At 27.3% G+C, this 23,093-nt stretch overlaps 2 protein-coding genes across 2 annotated transcripts; one reads left to right on the top strand and one right to left on the bottom strand.

Moving 5' to 3' along the window:
* The first annotated feature begins 2,833 nt into the window (after positions 1-2,833).
* Positions 2,834-7,517, top strand: LOC135931826 (uncharacterized). Its single transcript, XM_065469132.1, has 2 exons — positions 2,834-2,879; positions 6,350-7,517. Exon 2 carries the CDS (start codon positions 6,384-6,386, stop codon positions 6,807-6,809), a length of 426 nt encoding a protein of 141 aa, XP_065325204.1. The 5' UTR covers positions 2,834-2,879; positions 6,350-6,383; the 3' UTR covers positions 6,810-7,517.
* Positions 7,518-9,579: 2,062 nt separating this feature from the next.
* On the bottom strand, positions 9,580-22,519 carry LOC135922350 (high affinity cationic amino acid transporter 1-like). The gene is made up of 13 exons (XM_065456736.1): positions 22,190-22,519; positions 19,358-19,477; positions 19,129-19,257; positions 18,864-19,019; positions 17,981-18,117; positions 17,593-17,743; positions 16,987-17,209; positions 16,217-16,356; positions 14,560-14,662; positions 14,336-14,395; positions 11,549-11,730; positions 10,445-10,611; positions 9,580-10,093 (listed from the first exon to the last, which is right to left on the bottom strand). The coding sequence occupies exons 1-13, from the start codon at positions 22,383-22,385 to the stop codon at positions 9,704-9,706; spliced, it is 2,154 nt and encodes a 717-aa protein (XP_065312808.1). The 5' UTR covers positions 22,386-22,519; the 3' UTR covers positions 9,580-9,703.
* Positions 22,520-23,093: the final 574 nt, after the last annotated feature.

Raw genomic sequence — 23,093 nt, 5'->3', positions numbered from 1 at the left:
TTTCTAGATTATTCATGAGGTGATAAATCATAGAAAATTGAAGTGAAAAATATTTAAATCATGTTTATTTATAAATTTAAAATTATTTAAATGGAACCATTTAAACAGTTATTCACGAATTTAAAGTTAACACAGAAGACCCTTTTAATATTATTCTTGATTCAATATTCATTTTGCTGGAATTTGGCCCGCTTAAATTCCAGAAATCCTTTGTAAGTTGTACATAATAATATAATTACATTCCATTTTTTATTATTTGTTCGAACCTAATAGCTAAACCGAAATACAAAATCGTTAGCATCTTCCGAAGCTTAATCGGTCCGTTATAAGTTAAAACCAATTTAAAACTGTTTATAATTATTATTTTTTATAAATTAAACAAATTTTTATGTAGTTGTGTTATGCAACTTAATTTTGTTATTCATATTTTAAATTAATTGAAAACTTTTTACTAAATAATTTTCGCTTTTAAAATATTTTTATTCGATTTATTATGAGATAAATAATAAAAATATATTATATAAAAATTATTTTACAAAATTATAAATTTATATTTTAAAAAAAAAATACAAACAATAATAGGAGGAAAAAAAATCTGTACATTAATTTCTCTAAACCTAAATGACCCTATCTAAATTTGTTTAAAAATAATCGAAATTAAACAGTTTTAAAAAAATTTCACTAAGAACAGGAAAGAAATTTGAACCTCTCTGTCTATCTGCTCGAATTATATTAAAGATGGGCCTTTAAAAAGATACTTAAAATAGTCAGACTTTTTTTAAAAAAAGTTAATATTATTATCTATAATCTATAGAAATAACTGAGAAATAAAATATGATTTTATATATTAGTTCTCGTTATGATTTACATCTATACTGTAAATTTTTATTCTCTAATTTTAACATATGTTTGAATTAAAGTTTTTTCCCCAAAAATTAGACCAATGTTAATTTTAAACCTTCGAGTGGCACAATATCACACCATAAGCTTAAGGAGAGGGGTTTTTATGGTACCACTTAAATATTATATAAAATAAATAAAATCATATTTTATTCAAAATTAAGTCTTCTTTTCTTTTCAAACATCAAATCTATAAAAACATTTATATAGATATTTAAAATATAAATAGTAACTAAGTTTTGGCATTATGCATAATATGGATAAAGATAATAAAAAAAAATACGTTATTAAAGAAATAAATTTATTTTATGATTAATTTGAGGCTTTTTACGAAAAATAGAATATTTATGGTAAAAAAAACGTTCGACATTATATATTTAAAAATATAGTTTTTAACTATGAGAATCAGATTTTTTTTAATAAAAATTTAAAATATTTATTGCAATTTTTTTAATTTATACATCTTTGATAAATAATTTTTAAATTTTACAGAGTTCTTGCTTATTACTTTAAAATTAATCCATTCCAAATTGTAAAATAAGTAATATTTTTTTTAAAAAAAAAGAATTTCAACTCCCCACCCTATATGTCCCAATCCGATAAAGATAACGAAAGAAATTCGGTTAGTTGCACAGCCTAGATACTACTAATAATATTCTATATTTTACCAAATTATTTTTTAATATGCCAAGGCGAATCGATAGGGAAAGAATCTGAGACACGTTATAGGCCTGCCTTAAAAAAAATTTTGAATAAGAAACTATTTTTGTAAGAGTCTAATTTGAGATCCATTTGTCTCTTTTGCAAAGTTCTAACTTGCATTGAATTTTAATATGTCAGAAATAAAGTGTTCATTCTAGATGTTTAATGTTATTCTACTATTGTAATTTTTATGAGATTACCCAAAATTTAATTTTGTTCCCCAGCCTCTCAAATAAAGCATAGAGGAAGATTATCAATTTTTTTAAGCGGCCTTTTCATATAATTTTAATAATATTTCTGAATGTAATGTTGTATAAAAAAAAGTAATTATTTTTATGATAAAATATATGTATATCTATACTTGGTTCTTTTAACCTTAGACCCGTTTAAATATATCTTATATTCATTTGACATTTGATTCCTATCCTATTTCTTAAATAGTACAATATTTATTAATTGCTTTATCAAAAATAAGAATTATTTATATGGTCTTTATTTAGGCAAATTAATTCGAAGAAATAAAAAAATGATTTATTTGAAGAATATATTCTTTTATCTATTGGATAAATTATTTATTAATTATTTAAAATTAGATTATATATTAATAGATGATTGATGAAAGGAGATACTTTTTAATTTTATCAAATAATATGATGATTAAAATAATAATATGGCATTCAAAAATCTATCTTGCAAAAAAATTCCCCGCCCCTTTTAAACGGATTTATCATACTTTAACAAACATGTTATGTAGTAAATTTTTCTGGAATAACAGATTATACGGAATGTTCACTTGAGATCTTAGAAATTTCATAAAAACTAATGTTTATGAAGTTTTTTGAATAAAAAGAAATATTTTATGATTTGAATATTAAAATGCGAGACGAATATTAAAATTATTGTTAACGAACTTGAATGTACTGAGAATATCATTGTTAATTTTAATTTTGCATATAAATTTTTTTTGAATATTAATTTTTTTTTATGTGAATATTTAATCTGTTATTATATATAAATCCCGAATTTGTGAATCGAGAATGATTCATCTTTTTTCTTATTTAATAAATTTGGAACTACATAGTTTGGATTACTAAAATTGGATTACTAAAATTGGATTACTAAAATTGGATTACTAAAATTGGATTATTAAAATTGGATTATTAAATAAACGTACTCAGGGACCTCAGATCTTCAGTCTAATAAGTATACAATACAATTATATCTAAAAGAAATAAAGTGCGAAGAAAAGTTAATTTGGTTATACCATCGTATTTAAGGTAAAAGATTTTGTATTTAATGTCATATTCTTGTTATGTATGTATAATAATATTAGTTAGTTTTCTTTATGTAATTAATTTCGGTCGTATTATTAAATTATTTCTTATTAAGGTTTTGGTAAATTCATTATTATGTACATTAGTTTAATGATTTTAAGGAATCTTTTAGTAGAAAATATAATGTTAATAATTTTGGTGGTTATGGTTTTGGCTTTTATATTAGGTTTAATTATAGGAAGAAATACGACTTACGTTAAGATAGAGAGTAAAGAGTTAGAAAATATTAAGAATATATTAAGAGAGGAAGATAAGAAAGGAAATATAGACAACTTCAGACGAACGGATAATTACAGGCAGATAAAGTGTTAAATTTCAATGTTTTTGGTATGAATAGAAAGATAAATATTAATGTCTTAAATATAAATTAATACTTTAATAATCCAATTTTAGTAATCCAATTTTAGTAATCTAATTTTAGTAATCCGGGGTTTATATATATTAACAGATTAAATATTCACAAAAAAAATTAATATTCAAAAAAATTTTATATGCAAAATTAAAATTAACAATAATATTCTCAGTACATTCAAGTTCGTTAACAATAATTTTCGTCTAACATTTTAATATTCAAATCATAAAATAAAAATTTCTTTTTATTCAAAAAACTTCATAACTTTAACACCTTTTCACTTGGACTTGATTCTACCACTCATAAACTGCTACCTTGTCCTCCCATCGGTTCCTCCTCCTATACTGCTAATATGTTATTGTCTATGCTAATCGTGGGAAACCTCCGTAAAATATGATCTTTCCCACAATAACAACACGACATTCATCTTCGTGTTCCCCAATCCAGTTCTCTTCTTCGATTGTATGACCAGCCTGCAGGTCTATCTACCGTCATATCTCCATATCTGGTCTGCGCCTCTTCTCTGGCTGCGTCTACCCATCTTCTAGATTCTGCTGATCCACCTAATTTCTATCCTAATAATAAAGTTGCCCACTCGAACATAAGAAGCCATCTATAACGGAATTAAGCTAAATATATACTATATATTATCATTTATTTATCTCATATAATTCACCTACTTCACTCATAATTATTCTCGTACTAACTTATACCTCTCTCATTCTCTCTCACCTTATGTCAGATGTAATATCAAATTGTTTATCCCTTCAGCCGACCTATTCCCCTAAATGTGTACATCATACGTCAACATTATGATTATCATAACTCTCACAGACTTGTTACAAAAACAAATCAGTTAAGTCTATCATTATTCCCAACATCATGATTCTCATAACTCTCGCAGACTTGTTAAGAAAAACAAATAAATTATGTCTAACATCATTCCCAACATCATGATTCTCAACCTTCGCAGACTTGTTAAAAAAACAAATCAATTATGTCTATCATCATTCCCAACATCATGATTCTCATAACTCTCGCAAACTTGTTAAAAAACAAATCAATTATGTCTATCAGCATTCCCAACATCATGATTCTTATAACTCTCGCAGACTTGTTAAAAAACAAATCAATTATGTCTATCAGCATTCCCAAATCAAAGCAATTTAATCGATTCACACCGTCTTATATTCCTAACCTACACACCTAGATCTTAATTGTTTAATATGCCTCGAAACTAATCCTACTCTTCCTTCAATTTCTACCTCAACCTTCTTTCTTCCTATATTCTTCTTCACTATACCTTTCCCCATTTAACTGGACCATCAAAAAGTAGTATCCATACTAGGCTTCCGATTTTAAATCTATCATTAATTATAACTTCTTTCTGTTCTATTCTTTCTTTCAGAAAATCTAATTCTCATATTTTTCTACCTAAAAATATCTCTGCTGGTGAGTATCCTTTGCTTCTCTTGGTATTGTTGTACGCTAATAGTAATAACCACCATTTTCCTTCTCTTATTTTTCCTTTTTTAACCAACTCTTAACTAAGGCTACCATTCACTCCTCTTGTCCATTACTTATTGGGTAATGTGGTGGTGCTATTAAATTCTCAATCTTCCATCTATCAAAAAAATTGTCAAATGCTCTGCCTATAAATGCTGGACCACTATCTGATACTAAGGTCTTCATTAATCCATATTTACTTACGAAGTCTTTTACCTTATTCAATGCTACTTTCGTCGACAGACCAGATACCTGTTGACAATCTATCCATTTTGAACCCGCATCTACCATTATAAAATACTCTTCCTTTCATATTCTAAAAAATCTACGTATATTCTTTCACGTGGTACATCTGTCTCTGGTCATTTGTCTCCCCTAACTTTTGCAAGTACATTCGCACACTTATTACATGTTTCACAACTCTTAGCTAATTCTTCAATTTCATTATTCATTCTGGGCCACCAAATGTATTCCCTTGCCTTATTCTTCATTCTTTCTATGCCCTGATGTCCTGTATGTACGCTAACAACCAACACCCGAGACATGGGCTAAGGTAGATATTTTTGTATATGATCAAAATTATTGATATACTATAAAATTTGTTTTAAAGATAAACAATTCAAGAAAAGGGCAATTAGTATTTTGAATTACTACATTCTGTCAGCGTCTCTTTATGAGAAAGAATGAATTGGAGGCAACTATTCTCTCTAGGAGCATTTTCCCCGCCAGCTGCAACACATATGACTGGCTCCTACCCCCTTTCTACCTTCGGTCATGTAACTACAATATTTAAAATGACTGCTAAATATGATAAGATACGCCATATTTATCGAAACATTTTGTAATTAAATTATATGGGAAAACTAGAGTAAAGAAAAATTCCTTAAATTTCGAAAGCAGAATATAATATAATTATATACTATAATAAACTATCTTAGTCTAATTTATTAATATTGATCTAAAATCATATGAATTAAAAAAATAACACATTGCCGGAAAAATCACGCCCGCTAATCTAATATATTCAAATTTTAATTACCCCCTTTAAAAATATTTTTAAAAAATCAATCTTTTTTTTAATTATAAAAATCACATAAATATCGGATCCAATAGGTGAAAAAATAAATTGCGATTCAAAATAAACTTAGTCATTTTTATTATTTAAAAAAATAAATAATGATCAAATAAAATATATTTATTTTAGAATCGAATCTATTCTAAAATATATATAGTTGGAATAGATTTTCTGAAATTCGTATTTATTATGCTTTTTAGGTAAACTCTTTATGGATGCTAAATTTAGATGATTAGGGGGGGGAGGCGAGGTATTCTCTAGGGGGTTAGTTGCAGCTTCATTTGTTAGGAGGGAGGGCAATTTGCTCATCATATTCTGGAAAATATTTCTGGTAAAATTGTACTTTTCTTATAATAATTTACCATCATAAAATTATTTAAATTTGAGTGATTTCGAATCCTCACATCAGTATAAACCTTTATAATTTTTATTCATTTTTAAATTAATTATAAATATGGAAAAAATGTTTCAAATATATAGGCTAGACTCCGACTCATATCCTTCTTCGGGACCAATGGAGCAGCTATATTACCAAGAAATCTTATTCCCAAAGGACATCATTTCTGAAATACCCCTAATAACGTCGCAAGCTTTTGTAGAAGAAACAAAACCTTTCAATGATCCCGTTAAAAGAGACATCCAGGATTTGGTATGCGTTATAAACGCTGGTGCGACCCACATCTGTGACCATTGGGCGTTAGCAGAAGCCAAAAAAAGACTGAGATATATAACGTCCATAGAAGGGCCAGGCAAAAGAAGTTATTCTGGGGTATCCGAAACAGATCAAAATAACGAGAATAGCAAAAATAGTGAAAATACCGCCATGATTGATAAACAAGGATTAAAATTTGTTGGCATTAGACCTATCGTCAATGGATATGATACTAATTCTCTAAGCTCTGACTATGGTTATATTTTGGAATTCGTGACAACGGACTAACCAAACAAACAAAAAAACACTCTTTTTAAAAGAAAAATCTACTTTTAGCATAGTTGTTTTTATTTTAAATTTAATAAATAAATTGTTATTTAGATATATAAATCAACTTATTTTACTAGTTTATCCAGTTTGATTTTGAAATTATAAAGTTAGGCCATCATGATTATCTATTCATGGATTATCATAATAAATAGCAAAATTATAATCTAAAATTAAAAAAATATGAACTTTTTTAACAAGCCTTCATACTTATTTTCATGCTTTTACAAGCTTAAAAATAATTCTTTAAAGTTTTGATCTCTAAAGATCAAAAAAAAATGAAATTTTTATATAATGAGGGTTTTTGAGAATTCTCAGGCACAGGATAAATTTTGCCCAAAATTCTAAATATTTTTTTGTAAGAAATCTCTTTTGATTATTAGCCAAAAATTCTTTCATGAATGAAATTACAAATTTTTTTTTTTTAAAATAATCCCCAAATTTGTTTCCTATTTTTTAACAAAAACTTAAATCAAGATTATTCATGTTTCACTAACACATTGGACGCTATTCTTCAATATAGTCATTTCCCTTATATTATAAATTTTGAATTTCATTTGAATCTTTTAATATATTATAATTGTTTGTCACTAATAATAATATTATAAATCATATATATTTATTTATTTTGAATTTATTGTCAATTAAATGTTTATACTTTTAGTTAATGTAATGTTACTCCTTTACAAAATCAATAAATCAAATTGTATTCAATTAAAATATTTTTCACCTTGTAGACTAAATATTAAAAATAACAACCCTTAAAAGTAAGGTTTAAGTAAAATAGGCCACCTAAGATAGTGTTGAACGAATCGATATTCAGCATTTTTTTTTGTTTTGATCACCACTCCCACTTAAGCTTATAATATTTACAATTAAAATAGTTATTTTTCTAGTGGCACGTATCGCTAGTCGCTGATTGAGGAATCACTATAAGCGTCTTCTTGAGTGCATCCCAGTGGGACTAGTTTTTCCTGAAGTACCCTGAATATTTCGGTGGTAAAGGCAATAAATAATAGTGGATATAAAGACAAGATATGAAAGAAAGTCACCTATTAACATGTATTAAAATGTGTCTTATTCAGGATTGCCAGATTAATTTAGGCAATAGAGGATAATTTAATCATAAAAAAATAAAATTTATACGAAATATTATACAGCCAAAAATATTGAATAAATTTATTTTATTTTTGTTATATATTAAAATTTTTGCAAGATTTAATATGCTTGATCATTTTCGCTTCTAAAGCTGACATAATCGATTACTATCTTTTCTCCAGAAATTATAAACTAATTTTGATTTTGTTATAAAAAAAATCGATAGAAATCGTAAAAAGTCGGTAATAGAAGGCATATTTAAGCTTAATCATGAGTTTTAAAAAAGGTGGGAAATTTACGCTAAATTCGGGAAGTCTGGGAACTCTGGTTTTATTACATTTTCATAGAATATTTAGCGTTGTTTAGCAAATTTCTATGCGTTTATAGCAAGCTTGAGTTGCTTAAACGATATGAAATTAATCGATAGCCAAAAAAACCATATCTGATATATCATGGCTATAAAACTTTTTGAAATATACGTTAACAGCTGTTGCTAGATTTAATTATTTCGCCCGTATTTTATAAATTATACCTATTATTGGTTTACATTTTGTAAATTACACGGTGGCTATTATTTAAAAAAATTCAAAATATATTGTGTTTTAAATTTATAAGTTTAGAAGAGAAAATGTTTATTTGGAGATAATTGTAGGTTCTAAGATGTTTGTTAGCCCTGCTATATACGTGACTTATTATCCGGTTTAATTTGGTATTATGTCGTTATCGGTAACTGTTTAAACTGTTAAGTCCATGCCTCTCCTTTGAGATGATCAAAGTGTTGCTATCTATACAACTATATAATTTGATTGCATCACATTATGCTCGTAAACCTTTGCCAACTCCTAATCTTTCCTCTGATAAGAAATTGCCAAGGTCTCTATCAGAATAGAGGAAGGTTTTGTAATACGATCTAATTAGGCCGGACTGGTTATATGACATATCTGTGATAGTTTTCTATTAGGGGTTAGAAATAATTTTGTGGTTAATAACTAATGGAAATATAATATTTCTATTTAGAGTGTCCTTCCATACATTAATTGAACAATCTAGCAGGTTGGTATTATTAAGCCAGAAGTCATGGAATTTATCAACCTTGAGGCAATAAAAGATAAGGATAAGAGACGGAGTGGAAAAAGGGCCAGGCACAGGTTGGTATGTTTAAGACGTCATAAAAAACAGAAGCAATAACTCAGTTAATTTAATTTAAGCTCATATTATTAAAGACACCATAATTCTAAAAATATAAAATTCGATAAATAAACATTATTTAAAAAAATGCATTTATTTAAAAAAAAAATTATTAAGTATGTAAGGTCTATAATCAAATGCTATTTTTTACAAAAGCTTTTGTTTAATAAACAAGTATATTTATTTATTTAATTTTAATATAATTGGTTAATGTCGCTAGTTTATACCTATTTACAGATTTTTTTCTCCATTCGGGAGTGTTCTTCTTCAAACATATAGTATCTTTTTTTAATACTAATTTTTCTAGAATAGTCAGTTTACATGTTTGCCAAAGGATACTTTATGATAAAATAAAAGGTATATATATATTATAATTTTTAGTCGAAAAAAATAATATTTTAATAGGTTCATATACGATTTTTTTTTATTCTTAAAGGATCAGCATTTCATAATTGTTGTTGTAGGCAAAAATAGAATACTTATATACAAATATTTATATTAGTGAATGAATAATATGTCAAGATATAAAGATATGGTGCGAGCTATAAGTAATATTTTGAGTAAACGTTTTATAAATTTTTAATGTCTAATTCAGAGGGAACAAACGTTAACTGTGTATCAACCCTGCTGACTTGCTTGGGTGACACTCTAATAGAATCCAAATTATTATTCTCGTAACTATAGTTGTCCGATTTGGTATTCAGTTTGTTAAGATGAGCCAACATTTTGATCTTTTCCTTGCGATCGTTGTCATTTGTATCTGCACTGATGGGGTCGTCAGATAGTAACATAGGAGGCATGCGTCGCTCTGAACTGTGGCGAATGCCGTAAAGAAAGTATATGAGAAGGCCCAGAGCCATCCACACCACAAATCGAATCCATGTATTGGCGCCCAGATTCATCATGAGGTAAATGTTAATAAAAATGCTCAAGAAAGGCAGTAAAGGAACCAAGGGAACCTAAATTAAGAAATAATAAGTAAAGAGAATTTTTAAAAAAAAAAATGCATTATACATATTGAAATATATAAAATTTTATACAAGAAAGGATTATGATTTTATGAATGATTAAATGTTCTATCTAAAAGGTAAATGATTTTATGTATTGAGAATATTAAGAAAGAATGGAAAAGAAATAAATAAAAAGTAATAGCGGGAACAAAAATAATATACTCAAGTCAAAAACAAAACAAAAAACTCAAGAAAAAAATTTTAGTTTTATAAAAATAAATTTGTTTTTTATTTTTTGGTGCAAGTCCATAGTCATTAGTAGCTAGCGTTGTAGCAATGTCACAAAGGTATAAAAGTTACTTTAAAATTGAGTTTCATTTTGTTTTGCGGTAACATGGAAATGCAACAAAAAGATATGAGAATGACGGTTCCAAGAACGGCTAAGGGGATGATAGCCACGGGTTGTAATTCAAATACGTGTTTCTCAGCTCTCGTCAGGATAATACAAAATGCTGTTATTGATAGACCTGTGTTTTTTTTTTAAAAAATAACTTAAAATAATATAAAATATATCTTACATAACATAAGTAAATTCATAAATTATAAGTATCTCTTATTATTACAAAAATTACTTTTAAAAGCCTATATTACATACTGTCCATTACATGGCATTAAAACTTTTTAAAGAGGGTAACGAATAATGATTACTATACCTAAAATTATGCTTAATATGACGTAATATAGTCATTTAACAAATATTAATATTTTTGCCATATTATATTGCATATTTTATTCATACCTATTTCATATTCTAATATGATTATTCACAATAAAAATAATAAAATCTGAATATTTCCAGTCGAATAACAAAATGTGCAATTTTAATAGAAATATCAAGAGAAATCTCTCCCATGCCCCCCTTCCATTTAAGAAGACATTTCTTGATTAGGCCCTGGTCCTTTTGAACGTTTGAAAGAAAAAAGCCACTATATATATTTGCTAATAAAAAAAAATTGTTTGTTTTTTAGAAAAGTATAAGAGTAGGAAATTATATGATTTTATCACTTTAATACATTGTAAGTATATGCATGCAGAAATGGTAATTATTCATGTATCATTTGTAAAGTATAGTAAAATAAGCGTTCACCATTTATTTTTGAACGTTGTTAAAAGTAAAATACTCACTCTTTTAATGGGCAGAGCAGAGTACTCAGAAGTCCAAAAAACCCCTCAAAATATTTTTCTCCCCTTTTTAAAAATGACTTATTTTAATATTAAAAGAATTAATTATAACTTTTTGTGAAAATTAGCAGGAAAATAACTTTGTTTGAGTTTTATTTATTTTTTGCTGTTCCATAATGTCCGATAAATAAAATTTTCTATCCTCATTGAGTCCACTTAACGAGATTATACTTTCATGATCATGTAATGTATTTAATTGTTTATGGAAAAAAAATGACTAACACGCAAGTACGGTTAAAATGGTCACGATTTTGGAAGATAAATCTGAAACTTTTCCTCCTGCAAGAAAAAGTTGTTTCCAAGTTGGTCCGTTTGCGCCACTTTGTAAATCATCTACCATATTATTTTCCCGATCAACATTGAAATCTAACTTTTCTACGGAATTATCTTTGGATAAAATGAATCTAAAATAGACAAGTTTATACACGTGTATAGATACAATATCTCGCAATTATATCATGAAAATATATTATGTACAATTATGTATGTAAGGGAAAGAGCTCCGTAAATATTTAAACCCTTTACCTATTATAGTAACATATTTTTTCTAATATTCTGTTACTTTTTATCTCGGAATTAGATTTTATCAAAAATGGATTTAGCTTGCGTAATACCAATCTGGGGCCTTGTCGAATCGTTATTAAGTTTTATTATGATTTATAAGAGGTAAAGAAAATGTTGAACTTTACTTACTAATTAAATATTCATATAAAAATGTTAAAATAATGACAATATTAATTTTTTTTGTTTTTTCTAATAATTGTATATCAATTTATATTATTATATATTTTTTATCTATTAAAACCTGATTTTTTCTACTACTCCTTTATTACGCATGACACGATGGATCACGGCGGTAGTGTGAAATAAATTATAAATTATAAGGCGTGACTGGCCTTCCCGATATTTTTGACCGGCGTGATGGCCGTGAACATATATTTCCCGTGAATCACGGAAATTTTAATTTTTATATAAATTTGCAATTTTATAAAATATATATTTTCTAATTTTATTTAATACTTTTTTAAAAAAAAATTTTTTTTGAAAAACAAAAAATATTACCCATTTTATAATAAACAACATTTTTCCCCAGATCTTATAAAATTTTAATTGACCAAAAAAATAATTTAAAGTCTCTCAACTCTATTTCAGCAATAGAAATTTGGTATTTGTATTTTTTTTATTTATCTTTACTATATTCTAATCATTTCCACTAAAAATTATCGGTCAAAATAAGAGGAAAATTTAACATATTAATAACTTATTGTTTAAATTTTCGCATATTTATCTACAAATCTAAAATATAATTGATTCAATGACCTTTATACATGCTGTTTAAAATTTATTGAAAATAAGTTGCATTCGATGATGAAAGGATACCATGTTCATGCCATATATATTAAATAATATAAAGATATTTTTGATAATTGCTTATCTGAAATAGTTTAAGTATAAATGGTGTAAAGAAGATAGTGAAACATTTTAAGCAATATGCAGCAAACAGCAAGCTGAGCCATTCCATTAAGCAATATATTATAATGAGTTGGAACTCTGTATTATCATGATACAAAGTTTCTTAAAATCATATGATGAAGACCTGCTTAACAAACCATAATTAAGATTATCGACCATTGATATAAATTTATATCATACACTAATTAGTTATTTTTTTTATCAACTATCGAAGAATACTCAAGTAATCTGAGCAGATTTTCACCCCTTTTTAAATAAATCTCATTTATGGAAACAAAAATTAATGAAATTATATCAACCTTCAGAAGGTGATACAGCAATAATCAAAACCTTAAGAAACAAGACAATATCTCTTTTAAAGGAAAGATTTATTATGCAGCCAATATAAAAGGAAGGTTTAATTCATCCAAATTGTAAAGGTCTTAAGTTTTTAACAGACAATGATTCTAATAAAATTCGACTATATGCATAAGACAAAGCCAACTACCACATTTAACTTTTCTAATTCATCCTGCCCACATAAAAAAAAAACACTTAGAGAATTTTTATACCGACAAAAGTTGTGAGGATGAAGTTAAAAGATTAATAACAATATAAAATATATGGAAGTTTTGGAAGCTAGAAATTCATTTCCTACATTGAGTTTAGCCCCAGCAAGTTCGGTCTCCAGCGAAAAATTATTTCTACTATAGCCAAACGCTTATTAGAGGAAAGGCGAACACAATGGAAATAAAAAAAAATATGGTCATTCTTCCTCTTATTTATTTTAAAATAAATTATTTATAAAATAGTATATATTTATTTCGTTTATTATTAATAGGAAATAAAGAAATAAAAAACTGATAAATTCAAAAAAAGCTCATAAGTTAGCAATAGAGTTTTGAGAAATTTAAAAACAGACTGAATTTTTGAGCGTGACGGGTGTGATCAAAATATTGTCTTTCGTGAGCGGGCGGGTCGGGTTAAAAAATACACTGTATAGAAAATTAAGCCCGCGCTAACCTCTAACATCAATTTCTAAAAAAAAATATTTAAACATGATATTTGATTCTGAAAACTTTCCCCAACTTTTCGTATAGTTTTCATTTGATAATTTTCAAACTTTGAAAAAAAAAATACCACTTAATAGCACGATTTTTTTTTACAAAATGGTATTTTTAGAAATAAATTGAAAATTTCTAAACACTTAAGCCGTGTTCCTGGCTAGCTTTCTATAAGCCGTTTATATTGTTTACTCTTAATAGAATAAACCGGAAGAATTTAGATTTAGTACACTCTTAAAGGGTGCCTTAGTTTTAAAATCTGAAAAGAACTAGTGTAACTAGAAATAAGTTTCGAAAATAATATAAGTCAGAACACGGCCTTGTAGTTTTAATATGAAATCCACCAAATTGACAAATCTCTTGCGCCTACTAACCCGGGTCTCCTTTACACAGAAAGATATCTTAATTTTTAATAATAATAATGATTTTAAACACAGGATTGTTGTAATATAAAATACAAATTTAGATACACATAATTTTAAATTTATTTTACTCGTTTACGGGTATAAGCGGCGATAGTGTCGATTCGCATGATGATTCACTAGGCCGATATCTATTAATACAAAATATACCACACTTAGACTTGTTTAAATAATCTTTTGTGCAGTTTAAAGAGAGCGCCTTATTAATTATATTTGAGTATATAGTTGTAAAATTATTCCGATGCAAATTTATACATATTCTCTATAAATTAATCTAACATAAATCAATTGGTACCTAAGTAATAAGATGCAAATCGCTACTAAAGTATAAGCTAAAAGAGTTCCAAGGGACATCATATCAACCAAATCTTTTAAATCAAATAGCAGCGCCATGACTCCTAGGTTGTACAAAAAAGGTATATTTTTTTTTTGAAATTAGGCAAAAATTTAAAAAGAATATCATATTTGACCTTATCCAAAAATTAAATATTTATTAAAATTAAATTAATCGAAAATATATAATTACAAGATGTCATTCATAACAAATTACTAAGAAAATTTTAAAAATAATTTTTAAATTACAAAATAGAAAAAATAAAAAATTAATTATCTTATTCATCGCAAAATAAATAATTAATATACTTAGCTTTCATTTATAATATCTTCTAGCCCTTTTATCATGTAAAGGAAAATTGAAATAAAAAATAGTCGATAATGCCTATTGCCTCTAGGGTTAATTTTATATTTGAAATGATTTCTAAGTATATAAAGATAAAATTATTCAAAATAGATGTAATATTTCAAATTATTTTTTAAGATATTATAATAATATAATGAATTATCGTATTTTAAAACATATTTCAAATCTTTTGGAATTTAAATATTTTTTTACAATAAATTTTCACAAAACACCCGATTAGATTTTTTTTTTGTTCGAAAAACACCTAAAAATGTAAATTATTATATTTAAAAAAATATTTTTTTAAAACTATTTTTGATAGCAGATCACAATGCATTAATTCAAATAAAGGATTATTCTAAATAGTATATATTAATATTTTTAGTGCTGATAATGGATATTCATTTATCCAAAAAAAAATGCATTTTGAAAAAAGTGCATATAGAACACTATGATAATCAGCACGGAAATTTAAATAGATTTTGAAGGCGATACAAATTTTGGAAGATAATTTTTATTTTTTTTCAATATTAACAAATATATAATGTAATATTAAAGTATATTATCATTTCGTAATCTTCAATTTCTGGGAATCAGGTTTTGGGGCAGGGGCTTATGGCGCTGAATTCTTTAAATTGCTATCGTAATCCCAATCTCTTGCACTTAGATCCGCTGATTTTTCTACCTTATTGGAGTCTTCTGATCGCTTTCCCGATGGTAGGCGTCCTCATGAAATCACACGAATTCCATCATCACAAGGAAAATTTCTAATATGGGATTGTTCTCTCATCTGGACACGAACTCCTCTCCTAATTATAACAAATGGCCCTGAACAGAGCTGAAAAACTTTAAGATCGCCCTAATACAGCGCTGATTCTTCTAATTCCATACTCGTACCGATCATTTGCTACACTATGACAACCTATGGGGATTTTGGCTCATAATTTTTTTTAAGGACGTCGGCGGCCAAATCAGGAAAATTTCTAGGGAGCTCCATGATGTCTTGGATCGAAATTGCAATTCTTAAGGCTATTTATATTTGTTTTATTAATTCGATCTCTCCTAATAATTAGGAAATTTTTTTTTCTTTCTCCTCCTAAAGACGACGCCGCTCTTTATATATCTTGGAGCTATCAATTTTCTTAAATTAAACTGTATTTTATTACTTCTTGTGATACGTAATACTTTGATGGATATTACACTTAATTCTTTTCTATATATATATAGTTAAATAATATATATTTATTGTTATAATGATATAAAAGTGATCAACCTGCAAAAATACCGGAACATATGGTGGCTAGTATCGGCGTTTTAAGCTTGGGACTCACTTTGGCAAATCTCCTGAATATAAGACCATCGCTAGCCATAGCATAGATAACACGAGGTAATGGAAGCATGGATCCCATTAGACTTTAATAGTATTAAACAAATAATATTTTACGGATCGCATTCGGTGGTGGAGTCGTTAAAATTATAGTATTGGGAATTGAAAATAAATATTTGCTAACATTACTTTTTTGGGGGGAAGCATTGAATTTGGGGAGAATATTTACTGCTATCTGATATATAATATTAATCAGATGTTATTAATTATAAATTAAATTCATTTTATTTAGTTTCTAAGATGTAAGTTTACCCAAGGGACTTCTATTACAAGGAAGGAGGTCGAATAAGGGTATAAAAATTATTAAATTGAGAGGAGGTGGGGTATGAGAAAGGTAATTTTATTTTGGATTTATTTTTTTTTTGAGGATGTAGGGGATATTTTTTCATTTAGTTATTTACTATTTAATTATATACAAACTTATGTTGCTATGTTGGTTTCCCTTGCCCTTTTACTACTTTTTCGGGCACTGAGAAAATAAGGATTAACACTAAAGGTCTGCATGAGCAGGTTTTCCGCCCATCAATTAAAAATAAATTATTTAGCCCCCCATTTAAAAAATACTTAACCCGCTCGCCCACACCCTCCTATTGAAAACTTCTAGTGTAAACACACATCGGCTAAATACGTAAATAGTAACGATTTATATGAGGTACCTGGTAGATAGGCCACACATGGTTCCAATGGAAACAAGAATTTCCACTTGATTCCATTTGATGTAGGAAAATGCGGAAGGAATGGGGATGGTAGGATCGAGATCGTAATAAGGAACCATTAGCGTTAAGCTTGCTGATATCCCAACATAAGCCAGAAAACAACAAAGTAGCGCTAGGATTATACTGATCGGAATGGTTCTTTGAGGATTTTTCACTTCTTCTCCTGTGTAATATAGTTTTAGTAGTGATTAATTAGTCGGTCAGAAGGCAAGTGTGATGGAAGGAAACAAGTGCGATAATGATTTAATGGTGAAAGGTTTTTATAGTAATGTTGGCGAGAAAATAAAATGGTGTACCAGTTTGGGAATAAAATTTTAAAAGGCCAGACTGTCGTGCTTGAGGTATTTTAGTATTTGATTCCCCCTTCCCCTATAACCGGAAATATTTATTTATTTATAAATGGGATTAAATTTGTTATAAATCTTGAAATTACGGAATGGAAGTCAAATGTCAAATAGTAATGATTATTTTGAAACTTTCATTAATTTCCTTTTATATAATGATTCATCTCTATAAAGAAAATTTATAAAAAATATGTATATTAACCTGTGGTAGCGATAGCGTCAAACCCTATGAAGGCGTAAAAGCATGTGGCAGCTCCACTTAAAACACCCGCGAATCCAAATGGGAAGAAACCGCCAATTCCCAAGTCTTGATTCCTTGATAGAGTTTCAGTGGTATTCAGTGAGTTCACGAGCTGGCAATAAGTGAAGTTTGTACATTATTTTTTCAGAAAGAATTTCATAAATATTTATGTTAGATTTGGTTTTTTAAAAAAATTGCATAATCATTCTTTTTAGTTAAGTTAAAATAATATGGAATCGTAATTGAATGGATTAGTAGATAATAAAATGTTCAGTAAAATGATAAATGATAGTATGTTAGATGATAGATTCTTAGATGTTAGAATGTTGGAAGATAAAATGTTAGAAACCTCGGTATCAATCTTCCAATTAGAAATGTTGCCCTTGATGACGCCGGACACGATAACGAATAAGACCACCAATATATTGAGCATTGTAAATATATTGTTAAAGCGTGAGGAACTCTTTACACCGACTATCAATATCACTTGAAAATTTATTTTTTAAAATATAAATTACTTTCTTTGTTACCATTTCAAAAACTTGGATATATAGACCGGGGCACATCGGGCCAAGCGTACCTTCAACTCAATTTTAAGTGGGAGGAAATGGGGTAGTAATTGATGGGTTATAAAAAAATTTAAATGAAATTTGAGGAATTTTGAAAAAACATCCGGGGTACTCTTTAGCCTTTCGCGGGGCATGTTATAAAACGGCTTAGGAAATAATTTTTTTTTATAAATATTATTAAGACTAAATCTATTTTATCATGCAAGAAGGCATTTTTTTTTAATTAAAAAAAATATCCAATTATATTTCAAAAAGTACCGAAAGCAACCAGTTTATATAGGGCTGTGAAGTAATAAGTAATTTATTTAGAATGAACCTGGTATATTTAACATTATTTGTCAATGGTTTTTCATTTTTTATTTAGGATATATATTTTTCTCCAAAAAGAGGATTAATATAACATTTAAAAAATAGAGAAAATTTTAGCCAAAATAATATTATGTAAGCTTGGAGATTTTGCTCATAGATGGCAACAAGGTGTTTGGACCTTTTGGGACAAATTAATTGTATACAACTAACAACCCTTTGAGACATTATTTAATAACTTTCGCTAGACAACTTCATTAGGATTTTTTACAAAATCCTGCACGATGTGCCCTGCTGAGACCACTTCTACATTTATAAAATAATTATGTTAAAAGTTAAATTGAATGTAATTATCACGGGTAGAAAAAATGGTGATCCCCAATGCTAAAAAGTCAGGAAACGGCGACAATTGAGGTATGTTAAGTGGAACTAGCTTTGTCAAGGCCGTAGATATCTTTTTATGAGCCATTCCATCTAAGGTAGCGCTCCAGGCTCTAGCTACACTTGCAGCGCCTATTAGTCAAATTGTAAATAATGTAAAATGTAATAAAAGAAGAGATATAAAACAAAATCTTTGTTTTTTATTTAGATTATATACCTGAAAAAAACAATAATTACTTACCAATCATGTATTCGAGTATAAGAGTCCAACCAATAACAAAAGCCCATATTTCTCCCACGGTTACATAACTATAAACGTAAGCCGAACCCGTCTTTGGCACTCTTGAACCGAATTCGGCGTAACACAAACCTGACCAAAATTAATATTCGTACAAATTTTTATATTTTTTTTTCATTAATCATTATTGTAATATATGTAGAATATTTGAGGAAAGAAAAATAATAATAACCCGCGAAAACCGATGCTATGGCGGCAATGAGAAATGAAAATATTACGGCAGGTCCCGCTACTTCTTTAGCCACTTTTCCTGCAACCACGTATATACCGGCACCTAAAGTACTGCCTATTCCTGTGTTTTTTTATATATATATGAACAATAAAAGAAATATTATTAATACTAAATGGGGGGGGGGGGGGGGGGGAATTTCACAATTTAAATAAAGATTATGAATCTAGAATATAATGGAAAAGATGGATCTTCTTCCCAAAAATACAAAAGGCTAACTCAGTATTTTATCTGGGTCGTAGATGGGACAAAAGGTTTGAACATCCATTAGCAAAATCTTGAGGCTTGGGGAATATAGGCTCAAATTGAGCCGTTTAACAATACTAACCAACTTTATTCATTATATCATTATTATTCGGTAAGTATTTTTTTTTATAATTTTAATTCGACTTCTTTTCTTTTTTTTTACTATTTAAAAATGTTGAAATTTTTGCTTATAAGGAACAAATTAATTAAATAATATATATCGATTTATTAAAGTATAAGGGAAGAAGATCATGAGATTGTTTCAATTTTTGGTTATCTGATGCCCCTACATGTCAAAATTCTTAGAGGAGAGGGGGGGGGGAAATAATATCAAAAATTAGCAAAAAAAGGGGACGCAAAAACACATCAAAAAGATTAATATAAAAGGCTTAATTAAAAATATAATGGAACATATTTTTTTTTCTGGGTAAATAATTTCTGATTAGGCAGATTGAATGTCTTGATGGAGCAGTTGACAGATTTGTCTAACCTAAATGCTGACATAGATTGAAGCTATATTTTTTCAATTAATTTTAAGGATTCTGAATGTTAATGGTTCATAAAATATTATCATATTTGAATTTTAATGTAATAGATGAACAATTATGATATACAATACCATTATGTTTCAAAATTTTACTTATTACAATAGGGATAGTCATTACCCTAACTAGTGTTGTTAAACGGCTCATTTTGAGCATATTTCTATAAACGGCTAACTCAATACTTCATCCAGAAAAATATTACCCATGCCTGAAGATTTTGTTAATAGAAGGAACAAAGGTCTAGACATATATTATTAAAATCTTGAGGCTTAGGCAATATTTTTCTGGGTAAAATATTGAGTTAGCCGTTTTTAAAAATCGGTTCAAAACGAGCCTTTTAACAACACTAACCATAACAATAATTTGTTGATAAGGCTTTTGAGAGTGTAAAATTAATTGATTTATCAGTTTTTATTAGGATAACTTAATTATATATGTCCTTCATGCTAATTACCATAAAATTAGGTATCATATATTTTATTTGATAAAATAATTTATTTTTATTAATTTCGAAAGAGCTGATTGATTAGATTTCTTAATACATTTAAAAGAGTTTGTAAAGATCACTTGGTTTATTCGTGGATTTTTTATGTTTCTAATTTATTTTGAAAGAATAAAAAGAAGAGAGAAAAAAATATCATTGCAAGTTGAATAGGATATCGCCATCGGTTCCCGTTACCAAATCCCTAAAAATTGTAAATCTCGCTTATATATTTCCTCTAAAAAAATAAGTAAATTTGAAATTAACATTAGGTGCTATGGATAAACACTTGTATTTACGTTGAGTATTTTTTTTAAACAAAAATTACTAAAAAATAAGAGGAAATATTATCATTGCTTTTCAATTTGACTATCAATTTGGGAATCAAAAATTGGGAATATTGATGATATTTACTTTTTAAATCAAATCATTATGTTCGATTAGTGTTGTTAACCGGCTCGTTTTGGGGCAATTTTTAAAAACGGTTAACTCAATACTTTATCCATAAAATAATATTACCCAAGCCTGAAGATATTGCTTTTAGAAGGAACAAAGGTCCAGACATATATTGTCGAAATCCTGAGGCTTAGGCAATATTTTTCTGGCTAAAATATTGAATTAGCTTTTTTTTAAAATAGGCGCAAAACGAGCCGTTGAACAACGTTAGGTTCGATACTCAAAACTTAAGAGGAAATATAGGAAAAAATTATTTAAAATTGAAATCACATCTGTGTTAAAATTAAATGAATATTTTATTTTATGTTATTTTTATAGAGAAGTTATTTTAGTTTTTGTGAATTTTTTTTAGTTATTTTGCAATATGAAAAAAAAAACCTTAAGTGTATCAAAAAGAAGCATTTTACTTATAGTCCCAATAATCAAGAAATTAAATTAAGTAAAAAAACGAAAATATTTTTAAGAATAGCAAAATAAATAAAAAAGACGGTTCATGGAAGCATTCCTTTTATTTGGAACTAAGGTCTGGATCAATCTTTTTTTAAAACCGTAGCCCGGTCGGGTCTGAATGCATCGGTCCAGTTTGAACCAAAGACCAGAAAATGGCCTTCATTACTAGTCATAATAATGTCAGTTAGAATATATTTTAAGCAATATATTGTGTAATTATTTATAACGTATTTCAAGAATTCATAGTTTGTGTTATTTAGCCAATATGAATTTTTTTTTTGAATAATTACGATTTAAAATGACCTCAAATGATTTTTTAAATGTAATATTAAAAAAAATACATCTAAATTATAAAAATTCATGATAGTAGAAATTTTTAAGTATTTTAAGACCTCGGGTGAATTGTGCAGGTAACGCCTACTTTTAGAATTTTAATTAATCTCTTGATTAATTTTCCGAAAAATATAAAATAATCCACAATCTATTTTACTATAAAAATAAAATCGAAATATTGTTTTTGTGAGTATATAAGAAATTTGTTTTTGAATTATTTTTATAATATGATGTTAGAAATTTGAAATTAAAAAAAAGTGTTACCTAACGCAGTGAGATCAAATAGGTTTAGGCATCTGGACAATTTGGTGTCGCATAACTTTCCAGAATCAATTCCCTTCTTACGAAATAATATGTCGACACAACGGGAGTCACAATTATCCGTTTTTTCTCCAGACGAATTCGTTTTTCTCCTTATCCCAGAATTTTTGTTACAAATTACCATCTCCTTCCGAGCCATTTGTTTGTAATTTTTGGTATAATACAAAAAATTTTCGAAAATATTTTATCTTTAAATTATGTCCCTGAATATTATTTTCGCTTTTTAATTATTATTTATCAGTTTAAGAAAGAAAAAAAATTTTTTTGTATATATAAATATTTGATAGTTCGTTTGAGATAGCGTGTTATGTAAATGATCTATTTATTTTTCTACCAGTTAGTTAGTAAATTTTGGGTCAATTACATATTCTTTTTAATTTAAATAAAGGGTGGTTATATATCATAATTGCTTAAATTCGGTCATTTTTCTTATTTTATATGAAATGCGTTTTTTTAAAAAATAAATTTTTTAGGATGATGCAATTTCAGACAATTATTTTATTTTTATTTTTTATCATAAAAAAAAGTAGCTTAAATTTTATTATTTAAAAAAAAATTTTTGTATATATAAATATTTGATAGTTCGTTGAGATAGCGTGTTATGTAAATAATCTATTTATTTTTCTACCAGTTAGTTAGTAAATTTTGACGGGTCAATTACATATTCTTTTTAATTTTAAATAAAGGGGGGTTATATATCATAATAATTGCTAAAAAAAATCGGTCATTTTTCTTATTTTATATGAAATTCGTTTTTTAAAAAATAAATTTTTTTAGGATGATGCAATTTTCTGACAATTATTTTATTTATTTTTTATCATAAAAAAAGGTAGCTTAAATTTTATTA

The sequence above is a fragment of the Gordionus sp. m RMFG-2023 genome, chromosome 1, assembly GCF_954871325.1.
Source record: "Gordionus sp. m RMFG-2023 chromosome 1, tfGorSpeb1-WG-v2, whole genome shotgun sequence".
In the NCBI taxonomy this organism is placed as follows: domain Eukaryota; kingdom Metazoa; phylum Nematomorpha; class Gordioida; order Chordodea; family Parachordodidae; genus Gordionus; species Gordionus sp. m RMFG-2023.
The sequence above is the reverse complement of the archived record's forward strand: the minus strand, read 5'-3'. Positions and strand labels throughout refer to the sequence as shown.